Genomic DNA, 23,450 nt, shown 5'->3' with positions numbered 1-23,450 from the left:
TCTCAATATTAAAGTTTTGCTCAGAACTAAAAAAAAGGGTCATACAATGGAATCATGATGCCACTGGTTTAAAAAAAACCCTGAAAAAATAGAATGAGAAGCAAAAATCCAAAGGCTATAATTAAATAATTTTATTTCATAAACTGTCTACTCCCAGTTTTCCCAAATTGTCAGAAATTCTTAGTTTAATTTATCTAAATCAGTCCCTTTCACTTTGCAGAGAGTAGATATGGCCTCGTCCTCTGTGCCCTATATTGCAGAAGTGTTCTTTGAAAAGTCCTTGGCTTCCTGACACCTTTCAAAGTGTGCTGACAGTCTTGACCTGTGGTAGCTGCATATGGGACAGGTGGAATGGGACAGGGCAAGGTGAGCTGGAAGAAGTGTAGATTGAATTTGGGAAGACATTATTGATACTGAGGGATGGCTTGAGCAAAAACGAATGATCATGATGTGTTCTAGGGACAGTAAGTTCACCAATCACTAGCACCAGAGCATGGCGTTGCGGGGTAGTGAGAGATCAAATTGAAAAACAATAAGGGCCAAATGTACAGAGGATTTCGGTGACCCTGTGCAACCACCAGAGAAATGTGTATTTGGTGGAGATAAGGGGACGTCATCTTGAACCAGTGAGGGCTCAGTGAAGGTTTATGAGAAGGAAAATAAGGTGGTAAAAATATATTTAGATTATTTTGGTACAGCTTCTGTTAATCTAAAACAACCAGTTATTTTACCAGCAAAACGGTTTATTTGGGAGGAGCAAAGAATTGCAGTTCAGAACGTGCATCAGTGACAAACCATGTGCAAGTCCCTTAAAGCAAAGGAGAGAAAACTCTTTCATAAAGGAGAAGTGGAAATTGGGAGGGGCTGTTATAAATGAAAAGTGCACTGGAGGGAAGTGGGAGTTTGAAGTAGTGGCTTTTATTGCCCGGCAAGGAGCACATGTTTCTCCCTCTTGCTGGAGATGCAGGGTGTGTCTCCCTGGGGGTCACGTTGAGCCCTGGAGGTGTGTGCACGAGCGCTGCCCTCCTGGCCTCCCAACTCCCTTGCAGTAACGTCTCCCTTTATTAGCTTTCACACTGTTTTGGAGGGAAGCTTAACAGTATATATCAGAAACCTTGAAAATATTTACTTATTTTGATGCAATAAGTTCCTAGAAGATTAGTCTAAGTAAATAATTGGAGAGATAAAAAAATTTTCTTTTAAAAAGTAGTTTAGGGCTTCCCTGATGGTGCAGTGGTTAAGAATCCACCTGCCAGGGCTTCCCTGGTGGCGCAGTGGTTGAGAATCTGCCTGCCAATGCAGGGGACACGGGTTCGAGCCCTGGTCTGGGAAGGTCCCACGTGCCGCGGAGCAACTAGGCCCGTGAGCCACAGCTACTGAGCCTGCGCGTCTGGAGCCTGTGCTCCGCAACGAGAGGCCGCAATAGTGAGAGGCCCGCGCACCGCGATGAAGAGTGGCCCCCACTCGCCGCAACTAGAGAAAGCCCTTGCACAGAAAGGAAGACCCAACACAGCCAAAAATAAATAAATAAATAAATAAATTTAGAAAAAAAAGAATCCGCCTGCCAATGCAGGGGATATGGGTTCGATCTCAGGCGTGGGAAGATCCCACATGCCGTGGAGCAGCTAAACCCATGCGCCACAACTACTGAGCCTGCGCTCTAGAGCCCGCAAGCCACAGCTACTGAGCCCACGTGCCACAACTACTGAAGCCCACGTGCCTAGAGCCCGTGCTCTGCAACAAGAGGAGCCACGGCAATGAGAAGTCTGTGCACCGCAACAAAGAGTAGCCCCCGCTCTCAGCAATTAGAGAAAGCCCGCACGCAGCAACAAAGACCCAACGCAGCCAAAAATAAAAACAAATAAATAAATAAACTTATTTTTAAAAAAAAGTAGTTTAGCCTCTTCAACATGTGAAGAGCTTGGACGTTGTCACTCCTGCTCTCACAGCACAAAAGAAGCTGAAAGATTGAAAATCAACAGCTCTTCTCAGATCCATGAGAGAATTGAGACCACAGGGCACACAGAGCGAAAACTGGAGAAGGTAGACACAGAGGGAAGCCACCGCTGGAGCCACCATCTGGCAGGAGTGTTTCAGGAGTTGCTAGAGCCTGAGCATGGGCTATCTTCAGAGATAAAAATTTGTGAAAATCCACCCTGAGGGCCCCACCAGTCCTCACAGTGAAGGTCTGAGAAAAATCCTCTCCTGCTTCCCCTCAAGGGGAGGAGAAAAGTAACCATTTTGAAATTCCCAGAGCATTCTGTTCTCCTTAACAAAGGCCTGCACAAAAAGGAAGCTGTGTTACCCAAGTCTAACCCACAGCCTAACCAACCTGGGGAAATGGAAGAACCCAACTCCAGCCCCATATACCCTTCCTGCCTCACTTAAGGGGGAAAAACAAAAACAAAAAACTGAAAGCACTTGCGGAGATCACAGCTTAGGGACACGGGCTCACTAACAGACTGAGACCCATCATAGGATCTCCCCACACGTCACCACACACCATCCGTAGGGCTCCTATATAGCACGCGGATACAGCTGAAAGAACTATGGCTCTCAGACCTTACTTAAGAAGGCTCTAGGGAGACAAAAACACAGCAGAGGAGACAAACCAGGACATTAGGAAATTTTAGCCGCTGACATCTACAACTACAGCAAACAGTGAACACAGCCTAATGCTAGCCAAGTAAACATAGAACCTTACACCAAAGGCCTATTTACTGCAGTAATGTTTACCCAGCACATCATATCTGGCTCTCAACAGTAAAATCAAGTGGCATGCTAAACGGCAAAAAGCGTCGTCTGAAGAGGCAAAAGCAAACATCAGAACCTGATTCAAATATAGCAGATATTTTGGAATTGTCAGACCAGGAATTCTGAATAACCATAATTAATATACTGAGGACCCTAAAAGAAAGGGTTCACAACATATAATAACAGATGGGTAATGTAAACCGAGATAGGGGAACTCTTAGAGTCAAAAGGAAATGTTAGAAATAAAAAACTCTGTAACAGAGATGAAGAATGCCTTTGATGGTCTCATCAGAATAATCCTCTGGGCCCAAGAAATAATTGGTGATCTTGAAGATATGTCAGTCAAAACTTCCCAAACTGAAAAGAAAAAAGACTGGAAAAAACAATATTCAGAAACTGGGGGATAATTCAAAAAGTGTAACATGCCCGTAATGGCAATACCAGAAAGAGAAGAAAGAACAGAAGAAATATTTGCAGTATTAACAGCTGAGAATTTTCCAAAATTATTAACAAACACCAAACCACAGATTCAAGAAACTCACAGAATACCAAGCAGGATTAATATAAAAATAAACTCAAAATGGATACCAAGCAGGATGAATACAAAAATAAACTCAAAAGACCTAAATGTGGGATTAATACTATGAAATTCCTAGAGGAAAATGTAGGCAGAACACTCTCTGACATAAATCACAGCAATATCTTTTTGGATTTGTCTCCTAGAGTAATGGAAATAAAAACAAAAATAAACAAATGGGACATAATTAAACTTAATAGCTTTTGCACAGCAAAGGAAACCATAAACAAAAAGACAACCTACAGAATGAGAGAAAATATTTGCAAACAATATGACCGACAAGGAATTAATCTCCAAAATATACAAGCAGCTCATGCAGCTCAATATCAAAAAAACAAACAACCCAATCAAAAAATGGGCAGAAGACCTAAACAGACATTTCTCCAAAGAAGATATACAGATTGCCAACAAACACATGAAAAGATGCTCAACATCACTAATCATTAGAGAAATGCAAATCAAAACTACAATGAGGTATCACCTCACACCAGTCAGAGTGACCACCATCAAAAAATCTACAAACCATAAATGCTGGAGAGGGTGTGGAGAAAAGGGAACCCTCTTGCACTGTTGGTGGGAATGTAAATTGGTGCAGCCACTATGGAGAACAGTAGGGAGGTTCCTCAGAAAACTGAAAATAGAGTTACCATATGATCCAGCAATTCCACTACTGGGCATACATCTGGAGAAAACTCTAATTCGAAAAGATACATGCACTCCAATGTTCATAGCAGCACTATATATACAACAGCCAAGACATGGCAGCAACCCAAGTGTCCATCCACAGATGAATGGATAAAGATGTGGTCTATATATACAATGGAGTCTTAGCCATAAAAAAGAAGGAAATAATGCCATTTGCAGCAACATGGATGGACCTAGAGATTATCATACTAAGTGAAGTAAGCCAGACAAAGACAAATATCATATACCACTTATAGATGGAACCAAAAAAAAAAAAAAAATACAAATGAACTTACATACAAAACAGAAATAGACCCACAGACATAGAAAACAAACTTTACCAGAGGGGAAAGTGGAGGGGAGGGATAAATTAGGAGTCTTAGATTAACATATACACACTACTATATAGAAAATAAATAACCAACAGGGACCTACTGTATAGCACAGGGAACTATACTCAGTACTTTGTATTAACCTATAAGGGAAAAGAATCTGAAAAAGAGCAGATACATATATGTATAACCGAATCACTTTGCTGTGCACCTGAAACTAACACAGCATTGTAAATCAACTATACTTAAATTTCTTAAAAAAGAAAGAAAAAGAAAATACTTTGAGATGAATGAAAATGAAGACATAATACATCAAAAGTTATAGAATGCAGCTAAAAGAGTGCTTAGAGGGCAGTTTACAGGTGTAAATACCTATATTAATAAAGAAAAAGGTCTCAAATCAGTAACCTAACCTGTCATCTTAAGGCACTGGAAAAAGAAGAGCAAACTAAACCTAAAGCAAGCAAAAGAAAGGAAATAACAAAGATCATAGATAAAGAAAATAGAGGCTAGAAAAAGTAGAGGAAAATCAATGAAACTAAAAACTGGTTCTTTGAAAAGAGGTGTCAAAAGTTGAAAAAACTTTAGCTAAATTGACCAAGGAAAAAAAAAGAAAAAATTCAAACTATTAGAAAACGGTGAAAGAGGGAGCATTACTAACAACATTAACAGAAGTCAAAAGGATCATAAAGGAATACATAAAGGATCATAAAGGAATCATAAGGATCCTAAAAGATCATAAAGGAACACAGTGAACAATTGTGTGCAAATAACTTAGATCATAAAGGATCATACAGGAATACAATGAACAATTGTATGCAAATAGATGAAATGGGCAAATTCCATTTTTCTCATTCTATGGATTATCGTTTCACTCTCTTCATAGCGTCCTTTGATGCACAAAAGTTTTTAATTTTGATGAAGTCATATGTATTTGTTTTACTTTTGTTGCCTATATTTTTAGTGTCATAGTTGAGAAAATATTGCCAAATACGAAGTCATAAAGATTTGCCCCTGTTTTATAGTTTTAACTATTGAGGTTAGGTCTTTGATCCATTTTAAGTTAATTTTTGTAAATGGTGTAAAGTAAAAGGGTGCAACTTCATTCTTTTGCATGTGGCTCTCTGTTTATTATTTATTATCTAATTATTTTTATCTATTTATTATCTAATTATCTATCTAATGATCTAATTATTCATTTGTTGAAAAGAGTGTTGTTTCCCCCATTGAATTGTCCTGGCTTCCTTGTCAATATCCAACTGAGTATAAATGTATAGGTTTATTTCCAAACTCTCAATTCTGTTTTGTTGTTCTTTATGTGTATCCTTTGCTAGTACCACACAGGCCTGATTACTGTAGCTTTGTATTAGGGTTTGAAATCAGGAAGTCTGAATCCTCCAACTTTGTTCTTCTTTTTCAAGATTCTTTTGGCTATTCAAGGTCTCTTGAAATTCCATATGAATTTTAGGATGGCCTTTTCTGTTTCTTCAAAAAGCACCATTGGAATTGTGATAGGGATTGCAATGAATAGAAAGATTGCTTTTTGTGGTATTGTCATTCTAACAATATTAGGTCTTCCACTCCATTAACACAAGATGTCTTTCCATGTATCTAAATCTTTCATTCTTCCATCAAGTTTTATAGTTTTCACTGTGCAAGTTTTACACCTCTTTGGTTAAATTTATTCCCCAATATTTAATTCTTTGTGATGCTATTGCAAATGGAATTGTTTTCTTAATTTCATTTTGGGATTACTCATTGCTAGTATATAGAAATACAGCTGATTTATGTGTGTTGATTTTGTATGCTATAACTTTGATAAATTCACTCATTAGCTCTAACAGTTTTTTGTGAATTTCTTAAGATTGCCTGCATAATGAGATCATGTTCTCTATGAGCAGATTTAACTGGACTTGTTCCTTTCCTATTTGGAAGCTTTGTATTTCTTTTTCCTGCCTAATTACTCTGGCTAGAAGTTCTAGTCACATGTTAAATAGAAGTGGCGAAAGCAGCATCCTTTTCTTGTTCCTAATGTTGCTGTTAAAGCTCTCAGTCTTCATCATTGAGTATGATGTTAGCTCTCATATTACATATGTGTGTCCTTTATAATGTTAAGGAAGGTCTCTTCTATTCCTAGTTTATTGGGTGTTTTTACCACGAAAGGGTGTTAGATTTTGTCAGATGCTTCTTTTGCATCCATTGAGATGATCTTGTGGGGTTTTTCTTTCATTCTGTTAATGTGGTCTGTTGCATGGATTGATTTTCATATCTTGAACCACCCTTGCATTCCAGTGATAAATCCCATTTGCTCATGGTGTATAATGCTTTTAATGGGCTGTTGGATTCTGTTTGCTAGTATTTTTTTGAGAAATTTTACACCAATATTAATAAGAGATAGTAGCCTGTAGTAGTTTTCTTTCCTTGTTTGTGTCTAGCTTTGGTATCAGAGTAGTGCCGATCTCTTAGAATGAGTTCACATGTTACCTCCTCTTCAGATTTTGGAAGAGTTTGAGGAGGATTGGTGTTAATTCTTTAAATGTTTGGTAGGATTCACTAGTGAGACCATTGGCCCTGGGCTTTTCTTTGTTGGGAAGTTTTTGATTACTGATTCACACTCCATACTTGTTTGCATACATTCACAATTTCCTATTTCTTACTGTGTTCCGTAAGTTTCAGCATGTTTGTTTACAGTGTTGTTCGCATTCTCTAGTTCTTTACTGATCTTCTCTGTGGTGGTTCTGTCCATTGTTGAAAGTAGAGTATTGAAATCTATTATTGTCGAACTGTCTTTTTTCCCTTCAAGTCTGTCAGTTAGGCAACTTTTTAAAAGCATATAAAGAGTGAGATCCCATTTTTTCCTTGTTTATATATATGTATAAGTAAAATACAGTCTGCAAGGATATTCGCCACATTGCTAATAGTTCACTCATACTTTTGGAATTATCAGTTTTTGTATTTTCTTTTTGTCTTGTAATTTTCTAATTCATCAGCAACAAATATTTATTATTTGCATTAAAAAGAAAAAGTTAAAAATACGTCTTAAAGAAATCTACATTTAGAAGGTGAGTGAAGCAAGAAGAGCCAGTTACAGAGATTTTTGAAATGAGACCATTGGCCACGGATGAGAGTGCAGTGTCATGGGAGCAGGAAGTGTTTGGTCAGTAGTGTGGGTGTCCAGAAAGATCCAGTAAGATGGGAATTGGGGAGAGGCTGTTGGATTTGGTCATCAGCATGGGTCACCAGGACCTTTGGTAGATCGGTGTCAAGAGAGTGGTGGACAGTTAAAGAAAGAATTAGAAAGAAATGAAAATGACAGATATAGATTGCTTTTTCTAAAAATTTTTATCTGAAAGGTACAAAACAGGATGATATTATGAAAGAAAACAAAGGATAATGAAAGAATTTTTTAGAAATACTTAATAGCCAAACAGTTCTTGTTTATCAGAAATGTCTGTGCTGTGACCTATATTGTAATTTATTCTAATTTTTTCATTTAGGGTTTCAAGTGGAGGTTGTAAAAGCTTGATTAGCAGACTATTAACATATCAAATACTTGTAAACAGTATGTGTTAATGTCTGTTTTCTCTTTACCTGACTCAGTGCTTCACTCCTTTGACTTTCTCTCACCAACATTTGTATTTTCTTCCTCATGTAACATGAGCTGTTTACTCTTGTGTTCAGTGTCATCGAAGAATTTTCCCCCCGTTTTATGTTCTTTCAAGAATTTTCCTGGGCGTTCCCTGGTGACCTAGCGGTTAGGATTCTGGGCTTTCACTGCCGTGGCCCAGGTTCAGTCCCTCATTGGGGAACTGAGATCCCACAAGCCGTGCAGCACAGCCAAAAAAAAAAAAAAGAATTTTCTCCCATTTTATGTTCTTTCAATTGAATCTAAGTTTTACTTCGCTCTACTTTGTTTTAGCCATAGGCCCAGGTTCTTCTAATGAAGTTCAAAGTTTACATGGCTTTTTCTTTCTTTCATTGTTGTTGTTTTTATGCAACCCTTGATTCAACCAATTTAGGTTCTTATAATGTTTCCACTTTATTATTCATTGGAATGCAATTAAACTCTATCAGAAGGCATTTAGCTAAATCAAGAATTGAGTAATTCTGAAGGCTGAATAATACATCCTTTATGCATATGATGTCCTTCATCTTCATTTTTCATCATGGATAAGAAGAAGAAGAATCTTGGTTGCATTCCTACGGATCATGATGAACAGCAAAACAAGGAAGAACGGAGCCAACCCAATGACCCGTGATCCTCATGTGTAAACAGAAAGAAACAAAGCAGTCTGAAATGTATTAGCTCCTAAACTCATTTTTACCTGGTATTTATCTTACTGGACTTTTTACAAATGATATACTTTATTAATAGTAATTGATGGGGCTTATTTGAACCGTCTCCCCACGCCTCTTTCAGGTGGATGCTGGCTGCTTGTTCTCCTTCATGATTTGTTAGGTTTGGGGGAGATCAGTGTCATCCTAATCCCTTATTGCACACTCAGAAAACCATAAAAACGTGCTCCTTTCAGAATTAGGTTATCTAGCTAAAACACCATCTTCCCTTATTTAAGTTCTTTTTATTGAATTCCAAGCTTTGATGCTGTTTTCTACTAAATGTCGGTAGCCTTACAGTCCTTAGTTCTCAATTTTAGTGACCTTCGTTCTTATCATTCACCTCCCATGTCCATTACCTAGAATTGCTCCAGTTTTGAAATCCCCAATGACAGAATCCCACTCTCTGGCAACAATTTAATTATCTTTCCACTTTACCCACTTTCTCATACCCGGCATACCTATTCTTGACCTCATAAAAGCTTCTGCTCTCAGTTATCCCATTTTTCCCAAGTTCTCAGCTCCTTCTGGACCGTCTTCCTTCCCTGTAGCCACATGGTTTGTCATTTTGTCACTCTTTAATAATTGCTTTCCAGTATCTTTCCCCTTTGTCCTTGTTGAACCTAGGCTGCTGTGAACTGTTGGAGAAAATCCCATGATTATGCAGATGCGAGCCACTAAATTCACGTTCTTCACCTTGGCCCAGATTCCCCAAGGCATTTCCACATCGCTGCCTGGCCTTCTGCCAAGTGGGGCTCCCTGCCCCGCTAAGACTTGTTCCTCCACCACCTGCTCTGTATCTCCTTCCGTCGTTCTCTCTGCCTCTGCCGTCTCGGTCTCTGAAGCTTACACATCCTCTGGTGTCTTCACTGCCTTGACGACCCCAGCACTGTCAGCCCCTCCAGCTGCCCGCTTCCCAGCAGGCGGCCCCTGCGCTCGCGGCCCACGTGCTGCTCTCAGGTGCACCACAGTCTGGCTTCCTGCCTCCCCTCTCTGCTGACTATTCTCTCTGGAACGTCAGCGGTGGCCCCCAGATGGCCAAGGCGGGCGGCTGCTGTTCGCCTGACTCTTAACTGACCCTCTAGCAGCACTTGCTGCTGTGGACGTCTCTCCCTGGGCGCCTGTGGTTTTGTTCTCACCGATGTGTTCCTGCCGTCTGTTTCCTTCGTGCTTCCTCTTCCTACCAGCGCCTAAATGCTCCCTCCCTTCAGCGCCGCTCCTGTTAGACACAGTCCCCCAGGGGTTCATTGCTGCTCACGGCTTCACCGGCTTCGTGGTTGTCACTTTAGGGTCGTTTTCGCGCTGTCTCAAGCTCTCCCCTGGCCCCTAGAAGCTCTGGTCTCGCTGTGCATCAGGCACTTACAGTCGTGCGTTATCCCCACAGACATCTGGAACTCAGCGCATCCGAAACTGAAGCCCGCTTCCTCCCATCACACCCTTTCCAGTGTTCTCTTTCCCTGCGGTGGCGCTCCCCCAGCTCATCAGGCTGTGGGGAGTTTTCGTGGACATGTCCAGCTGCCTCATGTTTTGTATCTGCTCCGTCACCAAGAGCAGCTTGTTCTCCCTCCTCCACTTCTCTTCTCTGTCCTTCTCTGTGTCTTCTGTGTCTTTTGCTCAGGGTAGACCCTCAGCACTTCTCCCCGGATTATTGCGATGGACTCCTTTTCTTCAGGCTGGACTCTTCAGTGGATTCATGAGAGCTGAGACTTCATGAGGTTGCAAAAGCGAGTTTAGATGGGAAAGGCGGGGGGAAGGAATGAGCTCTGGGATGACCCAGCATTTACAAGTTGGGAGAGTAAGTGGGAGCAGCTAAAAGGTAGTGTGATTCCATTTATATGAAGTGTCCATCATAGGCAGATCTGTAGAGACAGAAAGTAGATTCGTGGTTGCCCACAAGTAGGGGAAGGGGAGTGACTGCTAATGGGTTTTCCGTTCTTTTGGCGGGTGATGAAAATGTTCTGAAAGTAGATGGTGGTGATGGTTGTACCACCCTGAATATACTAAAAACCATTGAACTATACAGTTTCAATGGACGGATTTTGTGATATATGAAGTATATCGCAATAAAGCTATAAAAACGTGTAAAAATACCAATCCTTGTTCCCAGTTGGAAATATTAATTTTAAAATTATTTTCATGGAAAAGACTCTGACAAGTACAGGTTTCTGGTAACTGACTATACTGCTGAACTGAATGAATAAGCATTTTCAGAACTCTAATGGAAAACTGATGAATTCATAAAAGTGCTAACAAAAGATCAAGATGAAAAAAATTAATTACATGGGACTGAGTGAACTGATGAGGATGATTATAATTTTTGTGACTTTCTGTTTGAATTAAAAAAAAAAAAATCCCACAAGGACTCAGAGGCAAAAAATACACAAATCAATTTTCACTGCAAAGTAAAGGAGCTGTTACAGTGGAGGATTACTGGACTGAATGTCAATATTATGACATAGTATGAGTGCGTTTCGTGCTTGGTAGTTGCAATCATTGTTGCTTTTGTTGTGGTCATCCATTTACAATGCTTGGTGTCAGTTTATCTCTTGTAAAAATAAAATACAGTGTGTGTGTGTGTGAAAAAAAATGAATACAGTAAAAAGAATAAATAAATAAATAAAATAAAGTTATTGTACTTTACAAAAAATAAATGCATTATATGCATTTCCAATATCAGAGAGCTCATTCTGGGTCTAAACCGAAACATATTCATCTAGGTCAATTCTAACAGAAAAGTGAACTGATTTGTAGGAGCGAACTCAGAAGTTTTAAAAGCACAGGTTGCTGATAAATTCATTTGCCAAAAAAATCAGCTGCTTAGGCTTCCAAGGACTCACTAAGCAGTCTCCTTCCCATCCCTGCAGTGAAACAGAAAATCAGTACGTGGTAAGAGTGGGCCGTGAGCACACTCTGCCCTGGCAGCGTCTGACTGCTGACCCATCTCCACACGTAAATACTTTCTGCTCTCCCGGCCTTCTTGTAAACACACACATGCACACACGTACCTAAGATGGGGCGTGGTGAGCATTTCCATAGTCGTCAGACTGCAGGGTGGCAAATACTTTGTCTGTCCCCTAGCTCGTGACCCCGCACCCTGACTGGGGAGGATGCATTTTCCTGTGTGAGAAGAACAGGTTTAAAGCCCACGGGCCATGCTTTTATTTCTTAAAGACAGATTTCTCCTCCTTGGAAGGATATTCAGGAGGGTCAGTTTCCCTCTATCCTTATATTCTTTAGTCATTCTTATGCTTTTAATCAGCTTACTTATTGTTGTTCTCTGAATGATATAAAAAGGAATCATTAAAAAGAAGGGATGAGTTAGAAATGAAATAAGATAATGAAATGAAATTATTAAAACATGGTTCTTTTCATGATCCAAGCCCAAAGCACATTATTACTCTTCTGATAGCCTCTATAAAATCATTCTAAATATGAGATTCTTTGGAATTACATCCAATGTAAGCCTACTTTACGGGGCTTGTATACAACAAATAAAAAATAAAACAAGATAAATTAAGACATTTAATTCTAAAATGATTCAACTTTTCATTCAACGTCCTGAGAAAAAATTAAAACTTGGATTCTGTTTTCTAACCTTCATATACATATGACTTCTGGCTTATTTTTGTGATTGTTGTCATAAGAAACTGGAAGAACTGTTCACTGTATGTATTTCAAAGGTAATTTATCAGCAGTTTGTACGGTTTGGGCTGTGGCGTCAAGAAGCATCAGCCTGAAAGGTTTGTTCCCCAGTGCCAGGCCCACGGTCCACACTGAAGCGCTGAGCTCTGGTCCCAGCTTCGTCCTGTGGCGTCTTGATAAGTGGAGGCTGTGGCACGAGGAGCAACTTTAATCCCTCATAAGGACAGCTGGTTTCCATGGTGTTTGGGGACATGGGGAACCTGACACACGGAGCAGCCCACATCAGATCAGTCTGGTGTTTAACTTCACACCAAAATGAAAATCCTGGAGGATGTAAACAATAAATGTGACATGCACCCTCAGAGAGTCCCTGGTCTAGTCGTGGGGACAAAACTGATGCCCCCCTTAGGAGTTCTTCTTAAGCTTCCGTCTTCAAGTCGTCTTCTCTCCTCCTTGCCTTCTTCCTCGAGGACCTTGCCCCCATCAGTGACTTAGCTGTTCCCTGAACACTGACTTTCATGTGTGTGTCTCCAGACCAGACCTCTCACCTGACCAGCTTCTCCTCTAGGAAGTGCCAGAGGCATCTCAAGTCAGCAGCTGTAAATGTGCTGCAGATGCTCTGCTCCTCCCCACACACCCTCCCAAGCCCACCACACCCGCCATCCCTCTGCTGATGAACAGCACCATCACGGTCTCGTGTTCGACCGTGTTCCCTGACTAGCACAGTGCCTGGCACAAATACTTATTAAATAGATTAATAAGTAAATATATCAACAGTTATTATATAATGAAATGATGAGTTATAATCCACACCTTTACTAAAAATTTTATTGGATACACCTCATGTAAGAGGCACTGTGTTAGGCCTTGGGGATATAGTGGTAAATAAAACAGATATTAATAGAATTCACAATCTAGTGTAGAGTTGGGGTAATAGACTATCTAATGTGGTAGCTTCATCGGAGAGGTCAGGGAGGGCTGGAGGAATCATGACTTCACAAGGGTGTGAGAAAAATGGATACATTTCCTTAAGCAAAAAACAAAAGGGAGAATATTCCCTATGAGGGGATAAATCTGTTAAGATGCTGCAGCAGGTTGTATTTCCAAAAATGGCTGCAACAGTATTTCTGGTCCCATATGCTCTTCCAGAACTTTGTCAGCCCCCATCAAGAGGTGGGACCTATATCCCCTCTCCGTGACCTTTGCGACCTCCACTCCTAGAGATGCATGGATGTGACAGTGTGGCACTTTGAAGGCTAGGTCCTAAAAGGCCACGTGGACCTACAGCCAGTTGCTAGTATCGTTCTTAATAGTAAAAGATTCGATGCTTTGCCTATGAGATCAGGGAGTAGGCAAGGCTGTCCACTCTCACGGCTTGTATTCACCATGCTACCGGAAGTAGCGGCCAGTGCAAAAAGGCAAGAAAAAGAAATGAGAACTACAGATTTAAAAGGGAAAGGGAAGTTGTCTTCGTTCAGAGACATGATTATGTAGAAAATCCCAAAGCATCCACAAATAATAAGACTACTAAACTAGTAAGGGAGTTGTCAAGGTCATAGGACACAGCACCTCTCTATGAAAATCAGTTGTATTTCTGTACACCAGCATCTCTGCTGTGTCGTGGCCTTACACTTTGTCCTACACACTCCAGCAAAGGACCTGATCGCCGCTCAAAGAGAAAGTAGAGGTCGTGAGATAGTAATACCCCCGCCACAACCATTGCGCTCTTCCTCCTCCTCGTGGCGGGGGCACCTCAGGGCCTGCTGTGTTGGTAGAGGGTTCCAGCCCTTCCATCTCAGGCCCGATTCACCTGCTAGACCCGGAACGCTTTCAGCCCCACTTTTCTGGGCTGATTCCTGCTAATCTGTCAGGTCTTAACTTAAGCAGCTCTCATTTGGAGAAGCTTTTCCTCACCTTCACCGCTCCCCATTGTTTAGTTTCTTAGCTTTCTATTTCCCCTTTTATATCAGTTTTCAAGCTGATTAAATTAATTAAGTAATTAAATAATTTGTTATGTATAATGTTCTTATTAATTATTTCACAGTGCTTAAGGTTGCAAAAAAGAAAGTCACATTTCTCGTTTTTCCATTCAAAAATGATGTAAATGTATTTCAAGGAGCGACTTAGCAAAGTTGGCAAGGAGGCCAGTTTTAGGCATTTTAGGGCATCACATTTGTCTTCCTCTAGAAGAAATGCCAACCAGAGGTCATCTCTGGCTCTCACTATTTAAATATTCCAGCAAAATAAAAAAGCCATATGCTTTGTTGAAAGAAAATAGCACCACTGAATTTGCCTTCCTTTTTTTCCTCCAGTTATCACTTTTATTAGTGATATTTGGGAGCTTAGTTGCTTTGCTAATGTGCTATTTTCTGCCTTGATTTCCATCATAGCTGAGACTGAATTCAAGCAAGTGTATAATCAGCTCTTATACCAATTCTAATATTGATGCTAAGTTGTTTCATATATTTATGCAAGATGTGAAATGATGTAAATGTCTCTATTGTCTAATTTTTATGTGTCAAAAGTCCACTTATCTCTAGCAAAATGAAGTTGAATTAGATACTGTTAGCAATGTTTTTATAGTTATGGTTATCAAATAACTTTATTTTGGCTACAGGCAAAAATTTATTTGACCTATAACAACACTTAATATGTATTGTTGCAGTTTTACTTACTTTAAGTATTAAAATGGCTGTTTGCCTGTAACAAGATGTGCTTGTTCCTGGTTTTTAACTTCAGAAATCCTTTGTAAACAGTGAAAACCAAGTGGTGGAATCTCCAGAGTAGGTGGAGACCTTTTAAAACACTCTACTTCTTGAGCCAAAATTCCACCATAGTGTTGAAGATTTATCCCTTCCCCTACCAAGAAAAGCTACAATGTATTTTCCATCCTTTCATACTGGCACAATGAAGCAAGGCAGCCTCAACTCTAGATCTGCCTTTTTTGCTGTTAAGTTTTTCCCATTCTATTATTTTTATATGACAGCATGAATGTATATGAAATAGCTATGAAAACAATAAGAATGCATTTCTTATGTGTGTGAAAATATTTACAAATAATATGGCTGATTAGGGGTTAATATCCAAAATATATAAACAGCTCATTCAACTCAATCTCAAGAAAACAAAAGACACAATTTAAAAATGGGCAGGAGACCTGAATAGACATTTTTCCAGAGAAGACATACAGATGGCCAACAGGCACATGAAAAGATGCTTAACATTGCTAATCACCAGAGAAAGGCAAACCAAAACTACAATGAGGTATCACCTCACACCAATCAGAGTGGCCATCCTCAAAAAGAACACAAATAACAAATGTTGGCGAGGATATGGAGAAAAGGGAACCCTCCTACACTGTTGGTGGCAATGTAAATTGATGCAGACACTGTGGAAGACAGTATAGAGGTTCCTCAAAAAAATAAAAATAGAACTACCATATGATCCAGCAATTCCACTCCTGGGTATGTATCCAAAGAAAACATTTGAAAAGATACATGCATCCAGATGTTCATAGCAGCACTATTTACAGTTGCCAAGATACGGAAGCAACCCAGGTGTCCATCAATAGATGAATGAATAAAGAAGATGTGGTGTATACATACAGTGGAATAGTACTCAGCCATAAAAGGGAATGAATTTTTGCCATTTGCAGCAATATAGATGGACCCAGAGGGCATTATGCTAAGTGAAGTAAGTCAGACAGAGAAAGACAAACACTATGTTATCACGTACATGTGGAATCTAAACAATACAACAAATGAATATAACAAAAAAGGGACAGACTCACAGATACAGAGAAAAAACTAGTGGTTACCAGTGGGAAAAGAGAAGAAGGGGAGGGGCAATATAGGGATAGGGGATTAAGAGATAAAAACTACTCTATGTAAAATAAGCTACAAGGATATACTCTACAGCAGTGGTCCCCAGCCCTTTTGGCACCAGGAACCGGTTTCGAAGAAGACAGTTTTTCCAGGGACCGGGAAGGGGGGGAGGCGGGGGAATGGTTCAGGCGGTGATGGGAGCGATGGGGGACGGCAGATGAAGCTTCGCTCCCTCACCCGCAGCTCACGTCCTGCCCTGCGGCCCGGTTCCTAACAGGCCGCGGGCCGATACCGGTCCGCAGCCCGGGGTTTGGGGACCCCTGCTACAGCACAGGGAATATAGCCAATATCTTATAATAACTATAAATGGAGTATAACCTATCAAAATTATTAATCACTATGTTTTGTATCTGAGACTAATATTGTACATCAACTCTACCTCTGTTTTTTAAAAGGTGGGGGGAAGAGGACTGGCAAAAAATGAATACATATATTTAAGTATATTTAATGTGTCTTTTTGTTGTTACTGTTGTGGGATGGACACAGGTCATGCCCCTCGTGTAGCCGACCAGACCGCACCCCTCTTAAATCTGATACTTGGTCTCTCTCCTTGGGGAGCCCATAAACGAGCGGTCTAATACCAGGCAGCCTGGGTGAGAGGCACTAGGAAACCCCAGCAGAGCGTTCTGGGTTGGAAACACCACAATCCCCTCTCTTACTGAGAGAAAGGAAGTAAGAAAGACGAGGTGTTCTCCTAGGAGCTCTGCCTTGTCTTTTTTTTTTAAACCTAAAAATGAATTTTCTGTAACAGAAGTACCCCAGACTTTTTATCAGCAAAGATAATTTCTTTATCATTTTCTAATTATTGATTCCATTTTGAAAAAAATTTTTTGCAAGACAAGTTCATTAAGTACATGGTTTCTCCATTTTTGATAATCAAATACATACACAGGTGCCAGGCAGAACTTGTAGTCAACATGAAATAACCGGGTTACTTCTATCTATTTGATGATCTCATGTTATAATAGCACCTAACATTAGAATCGAGTTATTTGTCATTGGGTAACACATAATAGTTTATCAGTGACAAACAATTTTTCCAAAATAGTAACTCCTAAGCTTACAAACATGGTCATAGATGTTTCTAAAAATTATATAGTCATGTTCACAATTAATGTTTTAATTATTAAAGCAAAAATAAAATCTTGATAATTTATTAACAGTAAATAATAGAATTTGTCCCCAGTAGATTTATAATCCAAATTTAAGCATCCCAAACTGCAAAAGGCCACATCTAAAAGTATTCTTTTTTTTCAACCTGTCACCTGAATGTTCACACACCATGTAATTGCACTGAACGAACTTTATGGATAATTTTGAGAGCAAGAAGGGAAGTTTGTGATGCATATGGCTTACATAAGAAATAAAATTTACAAAATATTTCTCAGTGTTCTAGATGTGTAAATGGCTTGAGGCTGTCTTCAGAAAAAGTCTCAACAAAAGAAGCAAGGTGATTGCTTTAGAATTACAGTGGATAAGAGGGAAATGGGGGCAGCCTAAAGAAGATGGCGGAAAGCCTGAAAGAATTTTAATCTGTTATCCAGTAGGAAATTGTTAAAAGTAACATCACTTTAGAATGAACAGCCATCTTGGCCAGCCTTTACTTTTATTTATTTATTTATTTGTTTGTTTATTTTATTTATTTTTGGCTGCATTGGGTCTTCGTTGCTGCGCACGGGCTTTCTCTAGTGCGGCGAGCGGGGGCTACTTTTCGTTGCGGTGCGCGGGCTTCTCATTGCAGTGGCTTCTCTTGTTGGGGAGCATGGGGTCTAGGCGCCCGGGCTTCAGTAGTTGTGGCACACGAGCTCAGTAGTTGTGGCTCGCAGGCTCTAGAGCGCAGGCTCAGTAATTGTGGCTCGCGGGCTTAGTTGCTCCGCGGAATGTGGGATCTTCCCGTACCAGGGCTCGAACCCGTGTCCCCTGCATTGGCAGGCGGATTCTTAACCACTGCGCCACCAGGGAAGCCCCTGACCAGGCTTTTAGATCTGACTGCAGAGCTGTGACCTTAAGAACTTCTCAGGGTTAAAAAGGTAGCTTTCTGAAACATGAATGTGTATTTTTTTAGTCAATGAAAGCAAAAGGAGACAGATTTTAATAATGTAAAGAAAGAAATAATGTTTGGCACAAATTTATTTCTCTTAGACAGCTATGATGAGTCAGAGATGGTTAGAAGGTTCCATATTTCTGAAAGGGAGTGAGTGAAAGTGAAAATAGGTCTTACAAAGAACTATAGTGTTTGTGTTTACACTTAGAACTCTCTGGCTCATAACTTTTGTTTAAAGATATTAGCTAAAATTGCCAGACTTCTATTTTTTATAAATATTTAGTTATTTGTTTGGTGTTTTAAGTGATTTTCTTCTTAATGGAAGTTGAATTTTACCAAGGTATGTGGGTACTAAATAATATTTCTTCTTTGCTATAGGTAAAACTTCAGTCAAGAGGCTGACAAATAAGGTAAGCAATGGAGGTGAAGGTCTTTTTTCTTTTTCTTTTTTTTAAGATAGAAAATCAACTATTATAAGTTAAATTGAAAGATTTTAATATGTGTATTCAAAGGATATTGAAGACATACTGGCAGGAATCAAAAGAGCTGGTTGTGGATCAACTTTTTTTAGAGACCTTGGCGATAAAGGTAATTTTTATTTGTTTTACTTGTGTTTTATTTAACCAAAGTATTATTAAGGAATTAAGTTATGAGGTTTGCAGCTGCATATTGAAGAACATACATTAGAGAATCTACAGAGAGAATGTTATAACAGTGTGTTATTTAATAGATGTTTTTAAATCATAATAAAATACTCATTACATTTGAAGCAACTTTTTCTTAAACTCTTTGAGCAATCACAGAAAAATTATTTAAACATTGATTTCAGTAAGTTTGGAGAGAAGGGTGAGGCAGAGCGTCTAGAATAAGGAGAGATGGGCTTCCTTGGTGGTGCAATGGTTGGGAATCCGCCTGCCAGTGCAGGGGGCGCGGGTTCGATCCCTGGTCCGGGAACTAAGATCCCACATGCTGCGGAGCAACTAAGCCCATGTGCCACAACTACTGAGCCTGCGTGCCGCAACTACTGAAGCCCGTGCACCTAGAGGCCGTGCTCTGCAACAAAAGAAGCCACCACAGTGAGAGGCCCGCACACCGCAACAAAGAGTAGCCCCCGCTCACCACAACTAGAGAAAGCCCACGCGTAGCAACGAAGACCCAATGCAGCCATAAATAAATTTATTTATAAAAGAAAAAAAAGAGAAGAGAAAGGACTTGGGACTTCCCTGGTGGTCCAGCGGTTAAGAATCCGCCTTCCAATGCAAGGGACTCGGGTTCGATGCCTGGTTGTGGAACTGAGATTCCACATGCTGCGGGGCAGCTAAGCCCACGCACCGCAACTAAGAGCCTGCGCGCTGCAACAAAAGATCCCAAGTGCCGCAACTAAGACGCGACGCAGCCAAGTAAATAAATAAGAAGAAGAAGAAGAGAAAGGACTTCCCTTGCGGTCCGGTGGTCAAGACTCTGTGCTTCCACTGCAGCAGGCGCGGGTTTGATCCCTGGTCAGGGAAGTTCTGCATGCCGAGGGGTGCAGCCAAATAAGTAAGTAAGTAAAGTGATTATTCTAAAGTAAGAAGACGAAGCCTCAGAGATAACGCAGAGGGCCCCAGCATTCACGGGAGCAGAGGAGGAGGAGGTGCCCGTGGACGAGGGGAGGCAGAGGCATCAGAGGAGGCGAGGGAGTCGCGGGAGCCTGGGGGGGAGGGAGGGAGCCTCAGTGTGCAGGGCCCGAGAAGGAGGGGGTCCGAACGTGGCTACAGGACTGGCGGTGAGGGGGTGCTCCCGCGCACCAGCACGGGCAGGCGCGGTGCAGGGCGGGGCGGGGCGGGTGTGAGCTGGAGGCCGGTCCTGGCGGTCTGTGTTGCACGAGGGGCTTTGAGCGCGCGTGTGGGTGTGAGGGGGCGGGGGGCGCGCCCCTCAGCGGGGAGCTTTGCGTGGTACCGTGGGGAGGGGTGACGTGTGGGGGTTCACCGCACATGTTTGCAGAGGAGGGTGAGAAGTTGAGGCGGGTTTGGGGGGTGGCTCTGATTCTGTCGTAAAGTGGAGGGTGTGGAGGAAGGAGGAGGTGTGAAGTGGCGTCTGTGACCAGTGAAGAGAGCCGACAGAGAAACGCAGGAAGATTTCTGGGAAGGCCAGAGCTCAGAAGAGAATGTGGGTGGCGAGGGAACGGCCAGCAGCTGCTTCTCCGCGGGCCGCGGGCAGGCCGGGAAGCGCACAGAGGCGTGCGGTTAGGGTGTTACTAGGCAAACGCAGGGAAGAAAGTCGTGCGCTAGGGGGTTAACGGTGGCGAGGGCAGCAGTTTTACTGAAAAACACGAGAGACTTTAAGTAACAAGCCTTGGCGAGAAGAAGGTAAGATGGGAAGAGCGATGGTAAGAAAGTGGGACGTCAGGAGGGAGCGGCCAGTGAGGGTGGGGGCAGGCGAGCTGGGAACCCAGGAGCGGGGCCCACCGTGCGCTCAGAGCCGGGTCCGCGCTCCGGTTCGGAGCGGAAGCCGCTGCAGGTGAGCTCGGCCTCGGGTGCCGTCGTGGAATCGGCCGGCTGGAGCCGAGTGGGTGGCAGCGTGAACGTGCCAGAGGTGACCCCAGGTCTGAGAGTAGAGTGTGGCCCTGTGTGCTGGACGATGGACCAGGCGCTCAGGCCTCCAGCGACGGAAGGCTAAAGAGAGGGAGCTAGGTAGGTGACCGGGAAGAAGGTCGGAGGGGGTCAGCTCGACGGCATCAGCCTCGGAGTAACAGGTTTCTACGAGAGGTTGGGAGAGCAGCGGTCTGGGGTGAGCGTGGCGTGGGGAGAGGAGACACCACCTGAGCCGTCTGCAAGGGTCCCGGCGTCCCGAGCGGAGAAGCCGCCGTCAGGTGCGGCAGGGCTCGGCCCACGGCGACCAGCGAGGAAGGGGATTCCGGAGAGCGTCGCAGAGCGTCGGGGAGAAGCAGAGGCATGGAGGTTGGTTGGCTCCGGGAGGATGAAGTGCAGACCAGCTGCGGGCGTGTCATCCGAGAGGACAGAGGCCGTTGGGAAAGCGGGCTGTGGCCGCTGAGGGCGGCCGGACGGAAGCCAGAGAGGCGAGCGGAGCCTCAGCCGTAGGCACGCAGCGCGGAGGGCGTGTGCAGGAGCGCGGGCCGCGTCCTGAGAGCGGCGGGTTGCCGTGGGAGCGTTGTGAGAAGGCGACAGGTCGGAGGAGAGAGGCCCCTCCCCCCGGGCCGAGGGCCGAGGCGCCCGAGGAGGGCGCAGAAGAGGGGACGGCGGGCGGCTCCGCAGGGACTGCTGGGCGGCGCGGTGGACAGAGGCAGAGCGCACGCCACTCGTCAGCCCGGAAAAGCCGGGGGCCCTCTGGTCTCACAGGAGACACCGAGGCTTAACAGCAAGATTTTACGAACTCTGACGGAGGTGGGAGGCGCCCTGGCAAGTGCGGGGCAGTGTTTTTGAGGCCTCCCGCACGACGCGGGAGTGGAGGTTTCAGAGCAGCGAGCGGACCGTCGTGTCCTCGCACGGAGCTGACAGCGTGGAGTGGCCAGGCTTCCGGGCTCCGGGTTCGTGGAGCCCTAAATGCAGCACTTCGACCTGAGGGGAAGTAGACGGTGAGTGCAGCTTCCAGAGCTGTGTCAGTTACAGTCGTAGCGCTTCAGACGGGGCTGGGGGGCGGGGGCGGGGTTGTCCCGGGAGCTGCTCACTTAGAGGTTCTGCTGGGCCGGGGCCATGTCCGCAGTCACGGTCTGGTCTCGGGAAGGAAGGTTGTGAGTCTGTGTCGTTACCAGCTGTGCTGCTTCCGTACCATTGGAGATACAGAGGATACTGAGAAAGATGGTTAGTAACTTCTTTTCTATTTACTGTCTAACTTTCAGTAACAGACACATACATGTCTCTGTATCTAGCTCTGTGTCTCCATCTGTACGTACCGCTGTCGAACCATAAGGAGACAAATCCATCAGCCTACTCACACACTTCTCTCACTCGATAGTTCTCGTTCCCGGTTCTTTATGTAACTGGAGGACTACTTATATTCTCAAAATGAACAGGGGCATCACACAGATTTCTTAAAGAATAAAAGGTCAGTATTTCTGGATGACGGGGGAGAAGGCTCTTAGTGACGGACTGTTCGAAAAATAAACAGAAGATGGAAGTCCACAGCAGAAAGTTGATTTTTTCCCCCTTTAGGCAAATCTATCAGGATATTAGTAGGAGAAATAGAGGAAAGAGAGGCTTTAAGGGGAACTAGAAGGAAGAAGTGACTGCAGGGGGAGAGACCATGATAGCATTCACTTCAGAGTCAGAGAGGACGAATAAAAATGTGCGCTGGGCAGCGGCAGAGGAGAATTCAGCCTAACTTCCTGCCATTCGCACCGGGGTGTATTAAAAACAGCCGTCACTAATTAGCACTGGTAAGGAAATCGGGACTTAACGGTAGAACTTACTGGTGACAAGGCAATTAAGCCACTGACAGGGAACTGCAGGAGAACAGCAGAGCCACGTGGTGGTGCGGGGATCAGAAGGAGAGAGTGAAAAGGCCAAGGAAGAGCTACTGCGGCCTCCCCAGGTGCTGCCGCTTCCCCAGACACCGCTGCCCTTAACCCAGGCTTTGTGTCTTTCTGGGTGGTGGTACTTTTCACCCGGCTCACTGAAATCCGGAAAGAGCTTTGAACCCTTTCTCTTTGCCCCTCCATCCTTCATATGCAGCCAAACACAGATCTTTCTAATTTTGCCTCCTAAATATTTATTGAATTCATCCTCTCTTCTCCCACCTCTAGAGAACTTACAGGACAAGAAAAAATCTTGAGGAAGGACTTAACAAGATTTATTTTTTTAGTTTTTCTCTGAAATACGTGAGTTGAAATGTACATTCCAGCTTAAAGAAAAAACACTGAATATTTTATAGGAAAGATTCAAGATACACTTTTTTCCATATATACTCCTTTGTTGATGTTAACGAAGTCATTTGAAAAAATAAGAATGTAAACTTTAGCTACATTTGGAACATTTAAAATATTCTACTTTACCACCTAAAAGAACTATCAAAATGTATATTATATCATAACTAACAAAAGGGTAGTATACTCTTGAAATAAGGAAATAATCCACCTCCATGCATTATTATAAAGAGAAGTAAATTATAAGTCATAATTATTATGTATTTTTTGAAACTGGGCAGAGTTCCCAACATAATGCCCCCCTCAAGGATACACTGAATATAAATCATGACATATA

The 23,450-nt window shown here is 42.7% G+C and overlaps 1 protein-coding gene across 1 annotated transcript in view; it reads left to right on the top strand.

Annotated features, from left to right (window-relative positions):
• MICU2 (mitochondrial calcium uptake 2) overlaps window positions 1–23,450 on the top strand; it is an 87,781-nt gene that overhangs the window by 30,680 nt on the left and 33,651 nt on the right. Inside the window, exons 3-4 of the mRNA XM_059902936.1 lie at window positions 18,631–18,662; window positions 18,765–18,840. Of these exons, the coding sequence (XP_059758919.1) occupies window positions 18,631–18,662; window positions 18,765–18,840 (108 nt within the window). The remainder of the gene's footprint in view (window positions 1–18,630; window positions 18,663–18,764; window positions 18,841–23,450) is intronic.

The sequence above is a fragment of the Balaenoptera ricei genome, chromosome 18 (assembly GCF_028023285.1).
Source record: "Balaenoptera ricei isolate mBalRic1 chromosome 18, mBalRic1.hap2, whole genome shotgun sequence".
Lineage (NCBI taxonomy): Eukaryota > Metazoa > Chordata > Mammalia > Artiodactyla > Balaenopteridae > Balaenoptera > Balaenoptera ricei.
Note: the sequence above shows the minus strand (reverse complement) of the source record. Positions and strands in the feature narration are given on the sequence as shown.